Genomic DNA, 21,525 nt, shown 5'->3' with positions numbered 1-21,525 from the left:
CATTTCATGACCCAGCTAGGTAACATCCTCAGTGCTAATAAGGAGTGCTATTTGCTGTCAGTTTATATTCTGGTGTCCTGTCTATGTGGGTGGGTGAATGTCTAGGGATGTTTTGATTGGGCTGTTTACTGATGGGTCTCTGGCCGTTTCTTGACTGGGTTATTGTTTACTTTTTAGTCTATTAGCAAAGAGGCACTGGTGGCAGGCCATTTGCACCAGTAAGGTAGGCTCACCAGGTAGGCAGGGAGCCCGGCTGCATGGGAGGCAGCAGAGAATGGCGAAGGAAGACTCAGCACTTGGGAGCACTTGGACCACTTGGGAGGCTGGGGCAAAGGCAGGCAAGCGGGCTGGGCTGTGTGGGCTGCGTGATTGAGACAAACGTGCTAGCGAGGGAGGGAGCCAGAGAGCAGCAGCCAAGGTGGGCGAGGCGAGATAAGGAGTGGCTGGAACTTCTGGAAGGGGCAGGGCGAGCAGGGTGTGTGTGTGAGTTGGGGCCAGCCAGTGGTAGGAATAGCTGGTTCTCCGAACTGCACAAAAAGTTAACAACCGGCTTGCGTGAACCGGTGTGAACCAGCTGAATCCCACTTCTGTGCTAATGGCTAAATAGCTATTAGCAAACAGCCCAAGCAAAGGACCCCTAAGACCGTCCCCACCCACACAGACAGGCAAGATACCAGAATATTAAACCGACAGCAAACAGCACTCTGGTAGCACTGATGATGTACCTAGTCAAGGTAATGAAACAGATAAAGACAAACAGATAAGGAAAGAAAAAGAAAAAAAGAGAAAGGAAAGAAGGAAGGAAGGAAGGAAGGAAGGAAGGAAGGAAGGAAGGAAGGAAGGAAGGAAAGAGGAAGGAAGGTGAGGAAAGAGGAAAGAAAGAACAATAGAAAGAAGGAAAGAAAGAAAGAAGGAAAGAAAGAAAGAAAGAAAGAGAAAGGAAGGAAGGAAGGAAGGAAGGAAGAGGAAGGAAGGAAGGGAGGAGAGAAAAGAGGAAAGAAAGAAAGAAAGAAAGAAAGAAAAAGAAAGAAAGTCTGTTTTGCTTAGCAAAGTTAGAAGATTTTTTGAACTATTACCATCTGGCAGGCGGTACAGAATAATAAAAATAAGGACAAATAGGCTGAAAAACAGCTTCTATCCCAGGGCAGTAGCTCTTTTGAATTCTGCTGTATAATGCAGCGTTGGTGTGGTGTCGGGGGTTTCCGGTTCAATGTGTGAAGGGTGAAGGATGTGTGTTTGTGTTTATTTTCATGGTCATGGTCGTGATGTGCACTGAAGATGGTGTTGGATTTCGTTGTACGAGGTGCAGTGACAATAAAGTAAAGTAAAGTAAAGTAAAGTGAAGTGAAGTGAAGTGAAGTGAAGTGAAGTGAAGTGAAGACCAAAGCGGCCAAACCCTCATATTTTTGACCACTTACCTGAAGTTTTAGTTACATTTATTTTTGGCTCCTCTGATTTTTCAGGAATAGAGCCTGAAATAAGAGGAGGAGAAATGAGATTACACGAAACCACACGGGCACATATAGCCCAGCTCCCTCCCCAGACCAAAGCACTATGCTATTATGCCCACCGCCAGAGAAGATCCATGACCAGGAGTGGGATTCAGCCAGTCCGGGTTGGTTCAGGCAAACCGGATGTTAAATTTACATCTGGTTCACTGAACCAGTAGTTGAACCAACTGGCTGGCCTGCCCACCCCTCCCCTCCCAGGGGTCTCCATTCAGCCCATGTTGGATGCAGATAAGTGCAGGGTCTGTGCAGAGGCTCTGAGAGGGCAAAAAATGGCCCTCCTGGAAGTTTCCAGAACTTCTGGGACAGCCGTTTTTCGCCCCCCCGCATCCTTCACATGGACTCTGCACTTCACTCGAACTGGTCTGAACCGGCTGAATCCCAAGGTCCCTTCCAGCTCCGTTCTCTATTCTTACAACTCTGTTATTCTATCCTGTCTAAGGCAGGACTAGAACTCATTGTCTTCCAGTTTGTAGCTTGCCGTTGTCCTTACCTGCGGGCACTTGGTGGCCTTGAAGGCCCTGCACGATTTCTCCAATGCCTTCAGCTGAAGGGCCAGCGTAGACCTCCATTGGGGGCTCCACTTGAAATGGAAGGGTTTTCATCTTCAGCGTGGTGAAGGGCATGACAAAATTGTAAGCAAGAGCCAAGTTCTTGGCCCTTTCCCTCAGAGAGGCCTTCTCCTTGCTGTTGTCGCTCTTCAACCAGGAGGTCAACAGTTCCTTGATGGTGAGGTAACTCCAGGCCCGCTCGACGTAGTTTTGATCGGTGGAGGAGTTCGGCGGGCCGACAAAACTCGCCCCGAGGAGGTTCTGCCCTGAAAGGTCGATGGCCACATCAGTTTTCAGGAGGACGTGCTTGTCACTGTTGCTGGCGGTCACTTCTACATGTAAGCTGTGGGCGGTCTTGTTGAAGAGTTTCCCCGCGATGACAATTTCAGAACCGTTGAAGTAGTTGGGGAAGAAATTCTGAGTCACTTTCTCTACGCTGCCCACGGGATAATCGACCCGGATGTCCGACAGAAGCGGGGTGCCGATCTCATCATAGAACCTGCACAAACATGTTTGGTTACTCTTACCACATGAGCGCAAGTTGTAAGGAAACCAATACAGAGGGAGTCCTCGACTTACGAGCATTCATTTAGCAACAGTTCAAAATTACAACAATACTGAGAAAAGTCACCAATGACCAGTTCTCACACCTAGGACAGGTAATCCTCAATTTATGACCGTAATTGAGCCCATAATTTCTGTTGCTAAGTGAGACAGTTGTGAAGTGATTTCCAGCCCCATTTTGCAACCTTTCTTGCCAGTGTTAAGTGAATTTTTGCAGTTGTTCAGTTAGTACAGGTAGTCCTCAACTTATGACCACAGTGGAGCCCAAATTTTCTATTGTTGAAGTGAGACATTTGCTAAGTGAATTTTACCCCATTTTACGACCTTTCTTGTCACAGTTGTTAAGTGAATCACTGCAACTGATGAATTAATAGCCTGGTTTTTAGGTGAATCTGGTTTCACCAATGACTTTAATTGTCAGAAGGTCGCAAAAGGGGATCGTGAGACCACGGTACGCAGCAACGGTCATAAGGCTTGGTAGGCATGGCTTCGTGGGTATGGCAGGGGAAATAAAATCTCCATTCCCTCCGCACTCCAGGGGGAAGATTACTGCAAAATCCCCATTCCCTTTCCACCCCACTAACATGCTTTCCAGCTCCGTTCTCCTGTGCAGGGCAACCAAAGAAGACTCAGCCAATCAGCTGGGACTCAAAGGGAGGCGGAGAAGAGATGGGGGCGGAGCCAGTCAGAGGTGGAATTCTGAACTACTCAAAATTTCTGCTACTGGTTCTCCAAACTACTCTAAATTTCCGCTACCAGTTCTCCAGAACCAGTTCTGACCTGATCTGTTTGATTTGATTTTGATTCATCCTACCTAGAGACACAGTTCTGTCCATTCCTTCATTCTCGTAACCCCTACAAATTCTGGACAACGGTTTTAGGAACCCGGATTCAGGCAGAAGTTCCACATCTAATCCCTGAGATCACCAGGTAGTAGAGGAAAAATGCTACTTAAAAACTCTCAATAGTACCTCTCCTTCTAAGTTGTGGTTCATCTAACCATGGTTAGTTGGACAAATCACATATGGCTGGTCTGGTCCATTCAAAAACAAATCCTGGATTTCAAACCTCGGTGGGTGAATTTCCTCATTGGGCTCAGCCAAAGACCTCTCTAAAACTTGGTTTAGAAAAAAATGGGAATCCAGCCAATTTAAACCAACTTCCTTAAGTTCCTTATCTGCCTTTTCCAAGATAACGTCAATTTCCTCTGATGGAGAGCTGGCCAATACAGCTGACTCAGAATGGAAGGACACTGCATTTAGCAGCTGGAATTGTGCCTGGCTGAGCCAAAAATAGCGATTAAAGTCACCGAGCTACAAACTGGGAGACAATGACTTCGAGTCCTGTCTTAGACAGGACAGAATGTGTGTGGTTGTCCCATCTCTCACAACTTCTGGAGACCAGTTGTTCCACCGTCAGGAAATTTCTCCTTATTTCAAGTTTGAATTTGTCTTTAATGATGTTCCATTCATGACTTTCTGTCTTGCCCTCAGGTGCTTTGGAGAAGAATGGGTCAATCTATTCTCCAAAGTACCTGAAGGCAGGACATGAAGCAATAAGGATGGAAACTAATCAAGGAGAGAAGCAACCTACAACTAAGGAAAAATTTCCTTAACAGTGAGAGCAATTAACCAGTGGAACAACTTGCCTCCAGAAGTTGTGAATGCTCCAACACTGGAGGGTTTTAAGGAGAGATTGGACAGCCATTTTGTCTGAAATGCTATAGGGCCGTGATGGCGAACCTATGGCACGCGTGCCACAGGTGGCACGCAGAGCCATTTGTGTGGGCAAATTTACCTCACTGCGCATGTGCGTGCCTCCCATCTGATTTTCGGTCTCTTTGGTGCATTTTTTGGCCTCAAGGGAAGCTGTTTTCCAAAGCACCCGAAGGCCAGACAAGGAATAATGGATGGAAATTGACCAAAGAGAGATTCAACCTGGAAATAAGGAGGAATTTTCTGACAGTGAGAACAATCAACCCATGGAACAGAAGTTGCCCTTGGAAGTTGTGGGAGCACCATCACTTGAGACTTTCAAGAAGAGACTGGACTGCCATCTGTCAGAAATAGTGTAGGGACTCCTGCATGGGCGGGGGTAGGACTAGATGCCCCACAAGGTCCCTTCCAACTCTGTTAATCTGTTGATTTAAGACAGAGCTTGGGGAAGCTATGAAGAAGCCATTAAAGGAGAGAAGGAAGGAAGAAGCCATCAGACTTGGGGAAGGCTGACACAGTCTAACAGAGATCCAGCACAAGAGATAGTAGGGCATATTCTTTTCTCACCAACCCTTTAAAGTGAGTTGCAGCATCCTCATCCTCCCGGATCAACCTCATCATGCCACAGTTCTCCAGGGCCACCCTCTCCAGTAAGTGGTGGTCGACATCATTTCCAATGCCGATAGTGAAGACGCAGAACCTGTTGCGAATGGCTTCCTTGAGGTTGCTGATGATCTTGCTCGTCCGGATCTCACCCATTGTGGGCCAGCCATCGGTCAAGAACACCAGGAGGGACGTGCTTCGCGATTCCACTTCGTTCTGCGTGATGTAATCGTTGAGGATTTTTGCGCTGGTCTGAAGAGCATCGTTGATATTGGTACCTGTGATGGATACCGTGGAAATAAAGGTGAGGTGAGGTAGGTTGGATCAGAGGTGGGGTATTCAGCTGGTTCTGATCAGTTCTGGAGAACCAGTAGCAGAAATTTTGAGAAGTTTGGAGAACCGGCAAATCCCGCCTCTGACTGGCTCTACCCCCATCTATTCTCTGCCTCCTGAGTCCTAGCTGATTGGCTGGGTCTTCTTTTGTTGCCCTGCACAGGAGAACAGAGCTGGAAAGCAGGTTAATGAGGTGGGGAAGGAATGGGATTTTGCAGTAATCTTCCCCAGTCACGCCCACTAAGCCACACCCACCAAGTCATGCCACACCCACCAAGCCATGCCCACAGAACCAGTAACAAAAAAAAAATTGAACCCCACCACCGGGTTGCAGGTGTCCAGTTTTCATCAAGTAGTTTAGAAATGTCCAGCCTTGGCAACTTTAAGACCTGCAGACTTCAGCTCCCAGAATTCCCCAACCAGAAATTCTGGGAGTTGAAGTCCACAAGTCTTAAAGTTGCCAAGAGGGACACCCCTGAACTAGATCCTTAGATAAGATTGCAAAATTGATCTTAACGGGTCTCATTTAGACATGACTGCTTGGAAGGTTTGTAGACTTCTTAGAAATACCCAAATTTACTACAACAGGAGACAAGATTCCATGCCTTGGGATTCCGTACCGTACAAGACATATACAAAAAGAGGCAGATCCAGAAGATTTTCAGTGCTGTTACAACAGCACCAAATAACAACGATAGGAGGTGCAAGAAAAGCAAAAAAGTAGAATCTTATACCTCAAGGAGAAGGAGAAGGAGAAAGGGGAGGGGAGGGGAGGAGGTGGGGGAGAAGGAGGAGGAGGAGAAGAAGGAGGAGGAGGAGAAGAAAACGAAGAGGAGGGGGAGAAGGAGGGGGAGGAGGAAGAGGAGGAGTAGGAGTGGCAGCTTTCCCCAATGAGCTCTCCAGCTCAGAAAAGTTGGGTAATTTCTTGCCAAACCGGGAGGTGATGGGTTCTAGTCCCACTTTAGGCATGTAAGCCAGCTGGGTAACTTTGAGCCAATTAATAGGAGGCACTGAGTTCCACTCCTGCCTTAGGCATGAAGGTCTGCTGGATGACTTTGGGCCAATACTAGGAGACTGAGGGTTCTAGTCCCGCTTTAGGCATAAAAGCCAGCTGGGTGACTTTGGGCCAATCACCAGGGGAAAGTGAGTTCTAGTTCCACCTTAGACATGAAAGCCAGTTGGGTTTCTGTCTTGGCCCCACTCATCTCATAGAGCTGCTATTGTAAGGAAAATAGGCAAAAGAAGGAGTATTGGGTATGTTCACCACCATATGTTCTTTATCAAAATAGGGAAGGTGAGATATAATCAATCAATCAATCAATCAATCAATCAACCAGCAAAAGGATTACCTTCATTAGGTGGTACGAGATGGATGTGGAAGATTGCATCGCGTATATTTTCAGGAGTAACAGGCACCAACTGCTCTTCTTTCCAGACCTTGATTTCATTTGAGAAGCCAATAATGTTGAAATGATCTCCAGGCCGGAGGTCATGGAGGATGGTGAACAAGGCCTCTCTGGTCTGGAATGAAATGGAGGGAAGTGTTAGGAATCTGTCCACCAATTAGATGGGTTGGCAGTATAGAAACCAACAATGTATGTTTGAAGCTTTAAGACAAAATCACTGTATTGATTTATACTATATTCTGATTGGTTGATTATATTGCAATTTACCATTAGAGGGAGCTAGAGATCATAGCTTGCTCTCTCTGACATTCTGTCTCTCTGACATTCTGTTGTTATCTAAGGTTCTCTGTTGTATTTATGCTGTGCTTATACTTTGATATTTTTGTTTACTGTAAATGACAAAGGCAACTGGTAAGAAGACTTTGTAATTGGATATTCTTTGAACTGTAAAACGTATATGACCTGGACCATTTATTGGATTGTGCTATTTCTTAAAGTGAACTTTAACTCAATTTAGGGTATCTGTGTGTGGCCGAATAATTATTCATAACTACTCTCATAAACGTTTTCATGTGCATATCCTTGTTACTTAAGGGTTATTCTGTACATATCATAACAGGAAACCAGTCAAGGGAGCATTGGTGTGGTTTATACAGTGGGCTGGTTAATCCCTGTGACACCATGGATTTATAACCATCCAAGGACAAGCTACCACCAATCAAACACATGGCATGGGTGGTACGTGCTTTCTTATAGGTGCACAACAGTGGACTGCAGCAGAGGTGGTATTCAGTAGGTTCTGACCAGATCTGGAGAACTGGTAGCGGAAATTTTGAGTAGTTTGGAGAACCGGCAAATCCCACCTCTGACTGGCCCCGCCCCTATCTCTTCTCTGCCTCCCAAGTCCCAGCTGATTGGCTGGGTCTTCTTTGGTTGCCCTGCACAGGAGAACGGAGCTGGAAAGCAGGTTAGTGGGGTGGGGAGGGAATGGAGATTTTGCAATATCCTTCCCCCAGGAGTGGGGAGGGAAATGGAGATTTTACAGTATCCTTCCCCTGCCATGCCCACTAAGCCATTCCCCCGCCACACCCACAGAACCAGTAGTAAAAAAAAATTGAATCGCACCACTGACTGCAGCCCAAAACAAACAAGGGGCATCCCATCATATGCAAAAGTAAATTGAGCCAAACAATTTATCCTTTGCAAAAAGATCTACGCATCCACATAGCATAGCGGAAAGTCAAGTAAATCTTCAGAGAGTATGTAGGATCAGGAATGAGGAACCTTGGTCCTCTGGATGTCGCTGAGTTTGGTGGGCTTGGTTTCACCATTCGAAGGAATGAAACAAGGGTCTCAAACGGCAGGGTCAATGCTAAAGCTAGCCTGACAGAGGCCATCTTGAAGGCTTCTGTAGAGTTGTAATTGCAGGAAAGTCATTATCTTGATGGCAAATCTCAGATAAGGACAAAAGCAAATACAACTCAGGCAAACAAAATCACTAATGCAACGAAGGATTAGAGAGAGGAAGTAAACATGTGTAAGACTTTAACTAGAGATAATTAATTGTGTTAATTACTATGCTAGACAGTAACAAAGGTTGAGCAACAACCAAAGTTAACCAATGTTAGAGGATTACTAAAAATGTGTATAAATGCAAGACTAGACTCCAGTAAAGTTCACCATGATTCATTTGATCATGATCAAACACCTCGACTGCCTCATCATTTACAACAGCTTCAGTTTTGGAAAGAGGAGTGAAGTTTCCAAGCAACCGGACAGCCCCTTGATTGGACCGTGTGGCTGATTGTTTGGGAAAGGGGGAAAAAGCTTTTACTTTTAATTAGGTGAAATCCACAGGAACCTTTAGAGTCGGTTTTCAACAGCCCTTTCCGATATGATATGTCCAATAAATCTGCTCTTTTCAGGAACCCGTTTCAACCTATTACTTGAAACCCTGACAGGCAGATGCTAAGAGCAGTAAGGATAGCTTTCTGGTTGCTTCTTCTAAACAAGGGCTGCCAAACACGTCGCCCGCGGGCCGGATGCATCATGAGCCGGCCAAGCCCATGGCCAGTTTAGCAAAGGGGGAAAAAAGTCATGATACATCACCTGATGATGCTGTGGCAATGTGAGTTTGACACCCCTGTTCTAAACCAGAGTTTGTCGACCTTGGCAGCTTGAAAATGGGTGGACTTCAACTCCTAGAATTCCTCAGCCAGCCATGATTCTAAACCATCAGGGGATGCCCCTTCTTGGAAGACATAACCATTGTCTTACTTTGCCTTAGTGACCTTACGCTTCCATGAACCCAAGGTGACATGAGTAATAATCTCAAATTATTACGAGACATGGTGGCGCATTAGTTAGAATGCAGTATTGCAGGCTAATTCTGCCAACTGCCAGGAGTTCGATCCCGACTGGCTCAAGGTTGAACTCAGCCTTCTATCCTTCTGAGGTGGGTAAAATGAGGGCCCAGATTGTTGAGGGCAATAGGCTGACCCTGTAAACTGCTTAGAGGCAGCTGTGAAGCACTATTATGGGAATTCCTTTCCAATATCTGCAGGTCTACAGACCTCCTGTTCTGTAAGGAACGGGGACATTCATACTGTGAGGGAGCCACCATCAATTTTATATTTTATGGATTTACCAGTGATTTTCAGATTCAGACCATGATTAAAGAATCTAAAATTCAGTCTGACATTCAGGCTAACATCCTATCTGCAGTGCATCTATCTTTACAGAACCTGGTCACCAAACCTCTATTTCACTCCCATCAGGCTGGTTGTCAGTTGTCTCAGATGCTACATAGGCCTCTCACTAACTTCCTGCCTTCCCACCCTATTGGACTCCAACCCCCATCATTCCCTAGGACATGGGCTGGGAACAACGGAAGGTGTAGTACGAGCCATCAACGTGGGATCATATGGCTTGTCTTTTCTCATCTACCCTTCAGCAATGTTGGACAGAGTGGTGAAGTGACCTAAAGGTGGACCACTAAGATAAGATAAGATAAGATAAATTTATTGTCATTGTACTCAGAAACCTGAGAACAACAAAATGAGGTGCTCTTTCACAACATACAACTGAACAACACCAAAAGACATATACAAATAACAATGTAAAACAAATTAAAACAAATAACAGTTAAAAACCGTACAACCAGGATATATATATATGTTAAGACCACCAGATTCATAACTCTGCATTTAACCTGATCACAGCACTTGGGTAAACGCTATGTTTAAATCTACTTGTCCTGGCTTTCAGCACTCCCAATCAGGAGGCTGTGAGTTTGATCCTAGGTGGAGACAGATATTTCCCACTCTGGGCACGATGAGACTATATCTGCTGAATATAATTCCGCATCGGTGACAGGAAGGGCATCCGGCCAGTAAAACTCTCATCTCCATTCAGTCTCCTAGACTCCACCCTGCAGCAGATTATGGGCTCATTAAAAGAAGACGATGACTTCAGCAATGTTGGACAAAAGATCTCCACAAGGAAACGAAGCTAAATCTTGATTCTTTCCTTCTGCTGTCAGAAGAAGAATGGTTTTTTTTTTTTAATGTAATTGAAAGGGAAAGTACCATGCGGAATCTGACCTAAAAGGTCTATATGTTATGTAGTTGCTAGGAGAGTATTATTATTAATTTTTCAGGAGATAATTAAAAGTTAAATGATTATCGGGATTTAAAGGGGAAGTTAATTAAAGGATATATAAGCTTCAGGGGTGGCACACTTAAATGAGTAATTGTGGGGGGGAATTTTTTTTTTAAAATGTTTGAATTAGAATTGGTGAAATGATGAAATAAGAATATGCGATGAAATGTCAAACCTGACAGATAAAAGTATAAAATGAATATGAAGATATGGGAGTTATTAAAAGTTTAAGTTGGAGGAAAGTATTTGAAAAATAATAATAACAGAAAGTATGTAAAGCATTGGTAAGATAAGAAATTAAATGTGAAAGATGAGTTTGTAATCATAGTCATGTTTTCATGAAATGTGAAAACCTGGAATCATGCTGTTCACTAAAAAGATATGTTTTTCAAATGTGGAAAGCTGAAATAAAATTTTATTTAAAAAAAGAAGACGAAAAATGTTTTTTTTGTATCACAAGGATAAATTTGGAGAAGATTGCAAAGATTTTGTTCCCTTGTAATCGTGCACGGAAGTTAGGAACATCATGATTAAATACATTATCCACCGTAGTGGAATTCTGAGTCAGTTTTCCAGCTGGTGGCCTTGCTATCACATCCGAAAGCTATTAAGGCCAAGGTTTTATTTATACATTTTTTTTAGTTCTGGTACAGATGAGATAAAGGGGAATACCCACCCCTTGACCCCAGACCCAGGCCTTTGAATTAAAATTCATACTTGTGTCAGTTAGGTGGCCTTGAATTATTTGTTGTTTCCAATTTCGTAGTCCCTTTTGTTAAAGAGGGAACAGCTGCGATATTTTCCATTATCTCTAAGCCAAAAACTTTCAGGGTCTCTGGCCAAACTTGGTTTTTGAATGGCTTGCCAGGATTTGTGCTCCACAAAAGTGAAAAGAACAAGAGGAAGGGAGAAACGCAAGCAAATGTTATCTTTAATGGAAAGGCAAGCAAATGGATTATTATTATTTTTTTTTACTCAATGGATTCAACTATTGGTAGTGAAACGACTTACAGCCGCAATTGAGGCCAAAATGTTTATTGCTAAGGGAGGCGGTTGTTAAGTGAGTTTTGCTCCATTTTATGACCTTTCTTGCCGCAGTTGTTAAAGGAATCACTGCAGTCAGGGGTGGGTTTAAAAAAAAATTCCTACCAATTTGGAGAGCTTGCTTGTTTTTTTAGCTCAGCTGAGGCACGGCAATCCACTCTCCACTCAAATCAGCTGAGATAATAACAAAACAGAATATAGGAGAGGTAAGAAGAGGGGCAGGTGGGCGGGCCCAGCCAGAGGTGGTATTTGCCGGTTCTCCAAACCAGTCAAAACTTTTGCTACCGGTCCATCAGAACCGGTCCGAACCGGCTGAATACCACCTCTGACTGCAGTTGTTAAGTAATTAATACAGTTGTTCGGTGAATCTGACTTCCCTGTTGACATTTGCTTGTCAGAAGTTTGCAAAATATGATCACATGAACCCGGGATATTGCAACTGTCATAAATTCATGCCAGTTCCCAAGCATTTGAATTTTGATCACATCACTGTGGGGATAAATGCAAAAACTGGTAACTTTAATCCGTGCTGCTGTAACTTTGAAGAGTCACTAAATGAACTGATGTAAGTCAAGGACTATCTGTATATCCTAGATCCGTGATGGTGAACCTTTTCCACGTTGCATGCCAAAAGTGTGCTCGCATGCGCTCGCATGCGCTCACGCACCTGTACCTGTGATGCAATGCGAGCACGACTCCCCACACCCCCTGCGCATGTGTCATGACCCCCCCGTACTGCATGCCTCTGCGCATGCACGCGCATCTCACACACACGCATCTCCCCCAACGCATGCGCTACAGAGACCCAACAATCAGCTGATGGAGGGGGCATGTGCATGTGCAGAGGGCTCTTCCGGGCGACCTCTCACATGCCAGCAGAAGTGGCTCTGCATGCCGCTTCTGGTACGTGTGCCATAGGTTCGCCATCACGGTCCTAGATTCTGAAAAATCTCTCCCTTGTGTTACTATCAAATATTACAATTATTTTTGGCGATTTGATTTAAATGGAGGCTGTAGACATCATTCCAGTTCTTCCATCATTGGAATTCACAATCAATCTCAGTTTCAAAAGGCAGTTTTCCTGAATAAAAACCTTCTTCACACCTCTTCTTGTCTAGTCCCCCTTTTTTCCTCCTTTAATCACTCTTTTCTCAAACTGCCATTTAACTTCTCCTTGTTGATGATCCAAACTCTGTCAAGGATCTTGGAGTTACTCATCTCTAATGATCTAAATGCTAGAGTCCACTGTAACTACATAGCCAAAAAGGCATTAAGAGTTGTTAACCTAATCCTACGTAGCTTTTTCTCTGGTAATATCACACTACTAACTAGAGCATACAAAACATTTGCTAGACCAATACTCGAATACAGCTCATCCGTCTGGAACCCACATTATGTATCTGATATTAGCACGGTTGAGAAAGTCCAGAAATATTTCACAAGAAGAGTGAAATATCTCCACTCTACTCGTTGTAGAATACCTTATGCCACCAGACTTGAAATTCTAGAACTAGAAAACCTTGAATTATGCCGTCTTCGGTCTGATCTAAGTATAGTATATAAAATCATACATTGCAATGACTTACCTGTTAATGAATACTTCAGCTTCAACCATAACAACACAAGAGCACACAATAGATACAAACTCAAGGTTAATCGCACCAAACTTGATTGCAGGAAATACGACTTCAGCAACAGAGCGGTCAATGTCTGGAATACTCTACCTGACTCTGTGGTTTCTTCCCCAACCCCCAAAAACTTTAACCTTAGACTGTCTACTATTGACCTCACCCCTTTCCTAAGAGGCCTGTAGGGGGCATGCATAAGCGGACCAACGTGCCTACTGTCCCTGTCCTATTGTTTCTTTTATTTTTCTTATATGTATCCATGTATTCATAACTATGTTTTTACTTATACCTATTATCTTGTAAGCAATTGTCAAACCAAAGAAAGAAAGGAAGGAAGGAAGGAAGGAAGGAAGGAAGGAAGGAAGGAAGGAAGGAAGGAAGGAAGGAAGGAAGAAAGAAAGAAAGAAAGAAAGAAAGAAAGAAAGAAAGAAAGAAAGAAAGAAAGAAAGAAAGAAAGAAAGAAAGAAAGAAACCTTGGTCTCCGTCCTTTCTTTCAGATCTCCTGAACTTTGGAACCAAACCTTCCCACCTGCCACAGGTCTTGGCCTGCTCATTCCAAAAAGTTGAGATCACGATGCTGAGACAGACGGAAAGGGCAATGACATTTCCATCTCACAATCCCTCACTTGTTACCCAGTGAGGGTTGAATGTAAGCCCAACCCTTTCCAGCAGAAGACAAGGCTCAACTGTTCAAGTGCTGACCCAGGGCAGGCTTCCTACGAACTTGTAGGCTGGCAACAATGATCTCATTCTGGGGTGGTTCCAGGTTCACCCCTTTGCCATTTCCACTGCGCGCCAAGTCAGTCCTTTGCTTGGGATGTTAAATAACTCTGACCTAACTTCTGCAGACGGAAAACCGGTTGAAGGAAGTCCATAAGCGTTTGCGTGGATGCGTTTTGGGGCAGGCCTTCCTCCAAAGTCAAGGATCAGCATTGTGGTGGACTTGCAATGGTGCAAAAAAGTTTTGGAGACTGATACAGACTTGGGTGGAACAAATTGTGGGAGAGTGTGTTCCATTTAAGCAGAATTTTTTTTCTCCTAGGAATAACACCAGAAGGATATAAGAAAGATGTAATTTATCTAATAATACATGTGTTGATGGCGGCTTGAATAATATATGCTCAATACTGGAAGAAGGAAAGAACACCACCAGAAATAGAGATAATAAGGAAAATTATGGCCTGTGCTGAATCACAAGTTAACTCTAGAATTTAAAAATAAGGGGGAATCTGAGTACGATGAAATGTGGAATAAATTTTATCATTGGTTGGATAGAAGAAGGCAAGGTAGAAATGTAAGTAGCTATGATGATTAGAATAATCAGTAAACAATGTATTAAACAAGAAGATTGTAAATGGTGAAGTAAAATTTATATGTGTATAACAATTGTGATGCTAGAATGGTTGCAACATGTTGTAGTCTTATAATAAAAATAAATAAATATAAAAAGGGATCAGCATTATTGGGCACCTGCCAAGATCTGTCTTGCCAGCCCCCAGATCTCCAGAGAGACCTTAGTTTTGCATTGACCCAGTTTTGGGAGCTGAACTCCACTCATCTTCAAAACACTGGTCTCAAGTGAGGAAAAAACTAGACAAAAACAGGTAGCCCCAACTTAAAATCCCAGCTATAGCAACCAGAATCTCACCCCCTTTAAACCATGGATCAGGAATCCCTTGAGCATTGAGCAGTGAAGTTCCTCACCTGTTTCATTTTGGTGCCCACCATGGATGCACTTCTGTCGAGGACGAAGACGATGTTTTTGGGCAGGGGAGGGAGATCTTTGGGGGCAAAATAGTGCACGAAGTAGCCATCCAAAACCTGGTGAGGATAACAAGAGAAGGAGAGGTGTCTATGGAGCTCCTCCATCAAAACAACCTCTTTGCGAGGGGCACCTCTAGAGTGGGTTTTCCCACGCCCACCAAAAAGCAACGGCGAGAATGCTGGCCTGGAGTTCATCCCCAAGAAAGCCAGAAATGAGACAAAAGAATTTTCCCCAGTGTACCTGCACTTCCCCAACACTCAGTTCTCTGTTGACATCATATCGGATGATAAAATCTCCCAGAACGCCATTCCTCGCAATCTTGGCTTGCTGGACCAGGTTGGGACTGAAGGTTATTTTAGCCAAGGTCTTTGTCTGGCCAACCACGGTTGAAGGGGGTGGAGTGGGGTGATCTGCTGAGGAAGCATAGCATTTTATTTTTATTACGATTGGTATGGTATGGTATGGTATGGTATATTTATTAGGTTATATTATATTACATTATATTATTATATTTATTATGTTATATTTATTATATTATATTTATTATATTATTGTATTTATATTACATGTATAATATAATATTATATTTATTATATTATATTAAGTATATTATATTATTATATTATATTTATGTTGTATTATATTATATTACATTACATTACATTGTATCTATTATATTATAGTATTATATTAATTATATTATATTAATTATATTATAGCACTTTATTTTATTAGCTTAGTCTAGCTTAGTTTGTTAGTTTAGTTTAGTTTATTATTTATTTTAGTTTATTTATTATTTTATTTATTATTTTAGTTTAGTTTTTTATTTTATTAATTTAGTTTATTTTATTATTTTAGTTTAGCTTTTGTTTTATTAATTTTTTTAAAATTATTTCAGTTCTTCATTTGAATTTGTAACCTTCCAAGATTCATACTGAGTTTGTTTTGACTCTGATAGCAGCCTTCCTGCCTATCGTTCCGGATAACAAACGAGGAGAATGAGACTTTGAACTACTAGATTGGTGTTTCTTAACTTTGGCAACGTTCAGATGGGTGGACTTCAACTCCCAGAATTCCCCAGTAGAGCAAAGCTTTGTAATGTCTGGGGAATTTTGGGAGTTGAAATCCGCACATCTGAAAGTTGCTGAAGTTGAGAAACACTGATTTCAATCAAAATATGGTGTTTCCTGAACAAAAGATATCATGCTCCATCCTGTATTACAGAACTAACAACATGAAAAGGAAGAATGAAAATAAGCAGACAGGACAATCCAGATGGACAGTGTAGAAAGTTAATACCCATCACTCTCCTAGAAGAATGAAATATTTTGAGAAATATTAAAAGAGGCAGAATATTATAATTCCCTAAAGGAAAAACTTGCTCTTGGAAAGCAACTCACACCTTTCTTAATAGACCCAGCAGCACTGGGCCAGCCTATCTACAAGACAAAAGACCTTCAGCTCCAGGGTGATGGGATTAAGACATGACCCCTCAGGACATAATAGGATTAACCCACTACCATCTAGCAGCAGAGCTCACCATAGGGCACAACAAGCCCTTTCATTGCATCACCCAGCAAGCCTCAACCAAGCCTGGGACTCAGACAGCCTACAAAGTTAGCAGTGACCCCTATAGCAACCAATAGAATACATGCTTTTGTCCCAGGAACAGGAAGCTCAAGTTCAAAGCCCAAGAGCGGGTATCAAAGCCCCTCACTCTCAGACACATGTGGGTCAGCTGCCCAGGACCTCAAACCCACGTGGTCCTATCCATCAATAAACCCTCTTTCCAACCAGCCTCCATGTTTCCAGTGTCTTTCTCACCACTTGGAACTGAGCCAGGTGGATATTTCTTCCAACAACGGGAGGTTTGTACTCTCAGATTTGCAAGATCCTGTTAATAAGCTATAACAAACTCATTCTGGTCGTGTTTTCCTATCTGGTCTGCCTGGCTCTCATTTTATCCGCTCACCTTCGGTGGTCTCTGGTCCCTTGCCTTTGTTATTTTGGAGCGGCAGAACTTCCAAAGAGTTAATTCCCGAATTCTCGAGGATGTTCACTTCCACACGTAACTTGCCCACGAGCTGCTGAGGTCGGATGCTGACCGTGTAGTGATATTTCCCTAACCGTCTCCGTAGGAGCTCCTCGTAATGCAAGATGAAGGTGGCTTCCACCTTCCGGGGAATTAATCCAGAGGCTTTGAATGTCTCCATTTGGCTTTCTCTGCCGGAAGAATAGAAAGGTTGTTTAGGGATACATCTTTCCTTTTTTTTTTTTTCCCCATTAACACTTTTATTGAATTATAAAGTACTAAATGGATAACCATGATTCTCTACAAAACTGTGTGATGTGGCTTAGTTTTGGGGGAGGAAAATAAGGGAGGGGGAAAAAATTCTGCCTCTGCCTACCAGCATCCATTGGTATTCATCTGGCTAGCGTCCTGTCAGTGTGTGAGGGAGTTGAGGGCTGTTTGGAAACAGAAGCAGTATTTACTGTGTGAGCAAGAAGGAGACAGCAAGGAGCCTGGGCGTGGCTTAGCTCAACTGTTCTGTACTAAAGCTCTGGGTGCTGTGAAACTAAAACTGAAACGGGAAACTCCTCTGCTTGTGTTTTGCATTTGGAAGAGATTTCTTTTCAGGTGGGGAGAGGGAGTAGAACTCATTAGCATCAGAGCGTGTTAATAAAAATCTAGGAAATTCTAATGCTCTGATGGTCATTTCGAAAAATCCTTTCTTAGTGAGCACCTAGGAGCCAAGAGGAACCCACATGCCAAGTTTCAAGTTTGCGGGCTTTACGGTTCTGGAGGTTTTGTGATGCGTGAGTGGTATTTCACTTTTATATATATAGATTAATTATAAAATACAAAATATAAAGTAAATAGAAAAGCAGTAAGGGAGGAAGGGGAAAGAGAAGTGAGGAAAGATAAGAAAAAAAGAGAAAAAAGAAAAGATACATCTTTCCATACCGGTATTTCTTGAACTTACAATAGTTTATTAAGTGACCATTCAGAGTTACAACGGCGATGGAAAAAGTTACTTATATGGCCATTTTTCACACTTATGACCACTTCAGCATCCCTGTGGTGATGTGATCAAAATTTGGATGCTTTCAAAGCAATTTTCCTCTCTTATGTGATTCTAACGATTAGATAACAGAGGCAGGAGCCCCCAGTGGCTTAATGGAAGGAGGAAGGAAATTAGGGAGGGCTTTCCATCATGGATCAAGCAGTTAAAAATGGGAAAATTGTAATTAAAATTAATTCATCTAATTATGCTTCCTGTCTGGTAGGGCTGACACTGTCTGAGTCCAACCATGCAGGGTTTTTTAAAAAAATTATATTCTTCCAAGATGCTGATAGAAGAGACTATTTATAGTTCAGAGGTGGCAGTCTCTTTGCTTGGTGGTTTCCTCTGCAGGCAATTCATTATCCAAGTAGGACTCATTAATACTGATGATGTTACTTAGTTTGGCAATGAAATGTCTGCAAGAAACCAGCCAAGCTCAGAGAGCACCAAGGGGCCACTGTTCAACCCTGAGCTACAAATACATTGAAGAGAGGAGGGGAGAGGAAGGGAGGGGAGAGGAGGGGAGAGAATCCCTACTCCTTTCTAGCACTGATGACATTACCTAGTTTGGCAATGAAATGTCTGCAAGAAACCAGCCAAGCTCAGAGAGCACCAAGGACCTTCCAGAATGCCGTTATTCAATTTTCCAGATCACAATTCTGGAATTCCTTGGTCGTCTCCTTCCTTGGTGTCTGTCCACCACACACTAAGGGATCATCAATATGCTTCTGGGGACAATTCAAGCGGTTGGTTCCTTTTTTATATATATAAAAGGAAGAGCTGATTTTTAAAGAGACAATGCATGGACTACTGAAACTCTACTTCGCTGCAATAAGATATAAGAGCAGAAACTTGAAAACCAGGCAGAATTTCCTTAACTTCCCCTTATACCAAACAGACTCAAGGCAGGGTGACTTCGATCTTCGTTCTCACCCCTTTCTTCCTTCCCAGAACAAGTTGTCCTTTGCTTAATCATTCTTGCAAACCTTCATCACGGTTGCTGTATCTCCATAATCCCCAAATCCAGATGATCTCCAAATTCCCCAAATTAAAAATGATGCAGTCCTTACCTGTCATCTGGGGGTCTTGAGTACGTTTCTTGATCTGCACGCAACCAGTCTTTACCAATAACCTCCCCATAATAAATCTTGCCGCCGATAATCCTGGAATCAAGAAGATAAATCAACCTGTTGATTCTGGTTTCTTCCCATTTTTCACTTATTCAGCCTTAGACCGCTTCCTTCCTAATTCTGGATTAGATTACATTTCACTCAGAGGTGGGTAGTCAGCAGGTTCTGACCAGTCCTGGAGAACCAGTAGCGGAAATTTTGAGTAGTTTGGAGAACTGACAAATGTCACCTCTGACTGGCCCCGCCCCCATCTATTCTCCGCCTCCCGAGTCCCAGCTAATTGGCTGGGTCTTCTTTGGTTGCCCTGCACAGGAGAACGGAGCTGGAAATCAGGTTAGTCGGGTGGGGACGGAATGAGGCTTTTGCAGTATCCTTCCCCTGCCATGCCCACCAAGCCACACCATACCCACCAAGCCATGCCCACATAACTGGCAGTAAAAAAAATTGAATCACACCACTGATTTCACTAAAAAAAAACAAAAAAAAGAGGACTCAGCAAAAATCCCATACTGGTTTCAGCACCTTTAACATTTCACGATTTCCCTATGAATTTCAACCTTAATCCATGATTTACACTTCTTTTTTGTGATAAGAGATCTCTTATTGTTAGCCCCGCTAAGGTAGTAAGTCCACACAAGAAACACACCATGAATGCAGGTAGTCCTCCACTTACAACCACAACTGATGCCCAAAGTTTCTGTTGCAAAGCAAGACGGTTAAGTGAGCTTTGTCCTGTTTTACAACTTCTCTTGTCATCGTTGTGAAGTGAATCGCTGCACTTGTCAAGTTAGTAACAACGGTTCGTTAAGTGAATCCGACTTCCCCTGTTGGCTTTGGTTGTCAGAAGGTCTCAAAAGGGGGGGGCGGGGTTTGCAGGATACTGCAACCATCATAAATATGAATCAGTTGCCAAGTGCCTCAATTTTGAACATGCGACCACAGGGATGCTGTAGATGGTTGTAAATGTGAGAAATGATCATAAGTAATTTTTTTCAACGCCACTGTAACTGTCACAACATGAACTGTTGTACGTCGAGGACCATCTGTGCTATCTATTGTAAGGTTACATGAATTCCCCCGCACATACCTGTTAGTCATTCCTGCCTCTAGGGGCACTCATCTCTGTTAGAAAGCTGAAGAGCCAGCGCTGTCCGAAGACGTCTCCGTGGTCATGTGGCCAGCATAACTAAATGCCAGAAGGCACACAGAATGCTGTTCCCTTCCCACCAAAGGGGTCCCTATTTTTCTACTTGCATTTTTTACGTGCTTTTGAACTGCTAGGTTGGCAGAAGCTGGGACGAGTAACAGGAGCTCACTCCATTATGCGTCGCTAGGGATTCGAACCACCGAACTGCCGATCTTTCTGATCGACAAGCTCAGCATCTTAGCCACTGAGCCACCATGTTACATTAATAGAGTCTTGCAAATCTAAAAATTTCTCTTCCCCCCTCCCTTTTTCTTCCCCAGAAAAAATAGGGAGGGTGCCTTCTGAAACGCTGAGATACTTTTTATATCCTCCTTGTGCAGCCTGCGATTCTCCCTCCCGTCTCCCAAGGCCATTCTCCCAGACCATCGCATTTATTTTATGACACAACGCTCACCTACATGGTAAAATTGGAGATGAAGGCCGTGATGGGTATTTGCATCTCAAAGACACCTTCTCGAGCCTCCGAGCCAGTGTTCACCAAAGTGCAGGAGACTGTGGTAAATGCGTATCGAGAAATTATTGTGGCTTTCACTGAGAATTCGGACATGCGGGGACGGGTTTCCTGTTGGGACACACAGCAATAGTTTCACAAAGGCAGGATAATCTCGTGTCAGCCACTCCAGGGAGACAACAAAACATGGTCAGATAAGCTAATTCTACTTTATTGTAAGGCTGCATTTGATAGAATCTTGCAAGTCTGTTATAGGTAGTGTCCAAATTAATTCCATTCCTAACTCTGTTTTTTAACTTGAACTGATATGTAGGCTTGTATTTACGAAGAGTCTGCCTGTTATTAAAAATGGCAGGTGGTGTTTTCCTTCCTTAAGCTGTGAATCACTGAAGATGTTTCCATTAGTTATTTTTTTGTCCTGCCCTCAGGTGCATTGGAGAATAGGCTGAACCCCTCTGTGACTGCCACTCCAATATTGGAAGACTGCTATCATGTCACCCCTAATGAACCGGCAGGAATTGGGTATGTCTAGTTTAATGAAAAGAAGGACTAGAGGAGATATGATAGCAGTGTTCCAAAATCTCAGGGGCTGCTCCAAAGAAAGGAGTCAAGCTATACTGTAGTTGCCCATCCTGCTTTAACACAACTCTCTGAATGTGTCTTAAGTCAAGCACTCCCAGTATTGTATTGTATTGTATTGTACTGTATATGTATTGTATTGTATTGTATTGTATTGTATTGTGTTGTATTGTATTGTATTGTATTGTATTGTACTGTATATTGTATTGTATTGTGTATTGTATTGTGTTGTGTTGTATTGTATTGTATTGTATTGTATTGTATTGTATTGTATTGTATTGTATTCCATTCCATTCCATTCCATTCCATTCTTCAT

General features: G+C 43.0%; 1 protein-coding gene across 1 annotated transcript in view; it reads right to left on the bottom strand.

Annotated features, from left to right (window-relative positions):
• ITIH5 (inter-alpha-trypsin inhibitor heavy chain 5) overlaps positions 1–21,525 on the bottom strand; it is a 43,255-nt gene that overhangs the window by 7,666 nt on the left and 14,064 nt on the right. Inside the window, 9 exon segments of the mRNA XM_087935316.1 lie at positions 1,419–1,472; positions 2,002–2,558; positions 4,910–5,219; positions 6,624–6,795; positions 14,717–14,833; positions 15,018–15,187; positions 16,750–17,000; positions 18,913–19,005; positions 20,578–20,741. Of these exon segments, the coding sequence (XP_087791442.1) occupies positions 1,419–1,472; positions 2,002–2,558; positions 4,910–5,219; positions 6,624–6,795; positions 14,717–14,833; positions 15,018–15,187; positions 16,750–17,000; positions 18,913–19,005; positions 20,578–20,741 (1,888 nt within the window).

This window comes from Pseudonaja textilis, chromosome 5, assembly GCF_049901715.1.
Source record: "Pseudonaja textilis isolate UNSWEBS1 chromosome 5, rPseTex1.2, whole genome shotgun sequence".
Lineage (NCBI taxonomy): Eukaryota > Metazoa > Chordata > Lepidosauria > Squamata > Elapidae > Pseudonaja > Pseudonaja textilis.
Note: the sequence above shows the minus strand (reverse complement) of the source record. Positions and strands in the feature narration are given on the sequence as shown.